We start from the raw sequence: 2,500 nt of genomic DNA, 5'->3' as shown, positions 1-2,500 counted from the left end.
TGAAAGTCGGATATTAATCCATTTTTGGCCGGAACCCCTTTTGGTGTTATGCTTTAGCTATTGAAAAATAGCAGATCTACAAGCTCATAGCGCGCCACCGAGTGGCGTGCTACGAGCTTGTAGGTCTGCTATTTTTGAAAAATCGCGAAAATATTTATTTCAGAAAACTGGAGGATTTAGAAGATTTATTTTTTATTTTTAGGTCAGGCCTAAATGGATTAATAGATATGAATTTAGGGGTTGTTGACTTGAGAATGTTAGGGAACCGTCTAGTATAGCATTCAGAGATGGTATAGTAGAGTTCTCTCTCTCTCTAAAACAGTGGATTTCAACCAGTGGTCCTTGAGGGGGTTCCAGGTGGTCCTCCTCAGCTAAACGATGCAGGGTTGGTTTTACGATCTCAAGAGTTACATTATTGTTAAACATCTGCATTACTTAATTTACAAGAAGTCTACACAATTACAGAATGTGCCCGTTATCTATTCTCCTATTGGTAGGCAACCAACATGAATACAGTAAAAAAAATAGTGTGAGCTAAATCACATGAAAAAAAAAACAACAAAATATTCTCTAGTTTTGGGTCTATAGAGGCTAAGATCTCATCAAATGGTGGTGCGTGACTCAAACGTGCCTACGGGGCCTTGATGTGAAAAAGGTTGTAAACCATGCTCTAAAATGATAATGACATGGTTTAGTGTGGTGCTGAGTGCTCTGCTGTTCTGGGGCACGCACGCCTGAGAGCAGATTAAGCTACGTCTTATATAAAAAAGTATAACTAGGACATTTTGTCCAGAACAAACACAAAACAGATTATTATTTGTATTATTATATCACTGTGTCCGTCAAGCACACTTTGGAATTTAACCGATACATTTTTTCAATTTACCTTTTAAGTGGTTTTCAAATGATTTAGAAGTTCAAATAACAACAAAGCAGCACATTTTGAAGCAGAAGAGTGAGTCCCCAGTGGGGCGCTCTATCTTCACATGCAGCACCTTGCAAAACAGTTATTTTGCTTTACAAAATAAATACTTATGTAAACATGAAACAATACATATACAATTCAGGAGCATCAATTATTTTGATGTCTGTTCTATAGCTTTCTAAACCACCAGTGACTAACTAACTATATTGTAGGCTAGAAATCAATCAGTCCTGGTATAGCTTATAGGATAGAAAACCAGTAGGCCTAGAGGGTCGACAGAGAAACCAAAAGTATAGGCTATACTTAAGGTGCTGGTATAGAAAACAAGCAGTAGGCTATATGTAAATTATCAACTGTTCTATTCTATAATACTGTATACAAACTACATACAAACACTATCACCATTATATCGCATACCTACTATATGTTACTATATAGGCCTAACCTGCATGAGCGTCACTGATGAGGCTCAGACTCTACAGTCGGTCGGTATCGTGTGTCTGTTGTGTTGCCCGTTTCTTGTCTGTTGTGTGGTGTTGTATATCTGTTCTTGTGTGTTTGTTGTGTGACGGGTGCAGGGTCGGTGGTGGTGAGGACTGTTGACTACAAAACAAAAATCCGCCCGCCGTTTATACCGGTTTAGCTATGAAAAAGAAGGAATTTGCGTGATTTATTCAAACATATATAGAAAATGTGTTCTTCTTACCCGCTTGGCCAAATCCCTTCTCTTCATCCCGCCGCTGCTTGCTGACTGTGCTTTTAACGTGATATTAATTCAGACGGAATCCATTCAGTTTCAGAGCGTCGGGGCTTCAGTAAGTGAGCTGGATTTTCATCCCGTTGTCCTGTAAACCGACAGCATCCTTCTGTTCCGTTCTCCTCCCACACAGATGCTGCTGCTGCGAGCCTCTCTCTTTCCCTCTCTCTCTCCCTCTCTCACACACATGCACGCCACGCACTCACATTCGGTTAAAAGCCACGGTAAAACCATGGACTGTCCTAAAGCTATCACGACACGGCAGCGCCATCTAACGACGACTAACGGGGTTGGCCACAACAACACGCACTCACAGACACAAGAGCAGTTTTAAGTGGTGGAACTTAGAAGTATAGATTTTTTTATAAGTAACAAAATCACACACATAAAATTACATAAAGGCCTGTACGAAATTTTGACTTGAGTGAAAGTACAAAAACACCAAAATATTACAGTTCTTGAGTAGCCTAAATGTTCTAGTTACTTTCAAAAACCGCAAGCCTACTAGTGACTTGTGTAAATTGTGTAATTATATTTTGCCACCACATGTGCAATGATCTATTATTATTATTTTTTGCCAACAGCTACATTATTTGCTTTATTACCTGTGATGTCAGAGTGAGTGATTCACAGGGTGTCTTGCATGGTCAGATTAATATCAAGGATTTTCTTTTTCTTGTGGCAGATTCATCTGGTTTCCAGGCTAGAGCCTGGCAGTTTGTGTTGCGGCAGTGCAAAAAAACAACCAAATTAAGATGCGTAACACATAATTCAGTTCAGCGTTCATGTTTATTCATTAAAACGGATGTAATGTTTCT

General features: G+C 39.4%; 2 protein-coding genes across 2 annotated transcripts in view; both read right to left on the bottom strand.

Annotated features, from left to right (window-relative positions):
* Positions 1 to 1,658, bottom strand: part of LOC308331601 (uncharacterized protein) — a gene marked incomplete at both ends in the record, with an annotated part of 13,594 nt that extends 11,936 nt beyond the window's left edge. Inside the window, one exon of the mRNA XM_080787086.1 lies at positions 1,632 to 1,658. Within this exon, the coding sequence (XP_080643212.1) occupies positions 1,632 to 1,658 (27 nt within the window). The remainder of the gene's footprint in view (positions 1 to 1,631) is intronic.
* Positions 1,659 to 2,452: 794 nt separating this feature from the next.
* Positions 2,453 to 2,500, bottom strand: part of vps45 (vacuolar protein sorting 45 homolog) — a 10,558-nt gene continuing 10,510 nt past the window's right edge. Inside the window, exon 15 of the mRNA XM_080787617.1 lies at positions 2,453 to 2,500. This exon is cut by the window's right edge and continues 715 nt beyond it. The gene's annotated coding sequence lies outside the window, so the exon portion shown is untranslated.

The sequence above is a fragment of the Protomyctophum bolini genome (assembly GCF_963924005.1).
Source record: "Protomyctophum bolini genome assembly, chromosome: 17".
Taxonomy (NCBI): domain Eukaryota; kingdom Metazoa; phylum Chordata; class Actinopteri; order Myctophiformes; family Myctophidae; genus Protomyctophum; species Protomyctophum bolini.
This window is presented reverse-complemented; position numbering and strand designations above follow the sequence as displayed.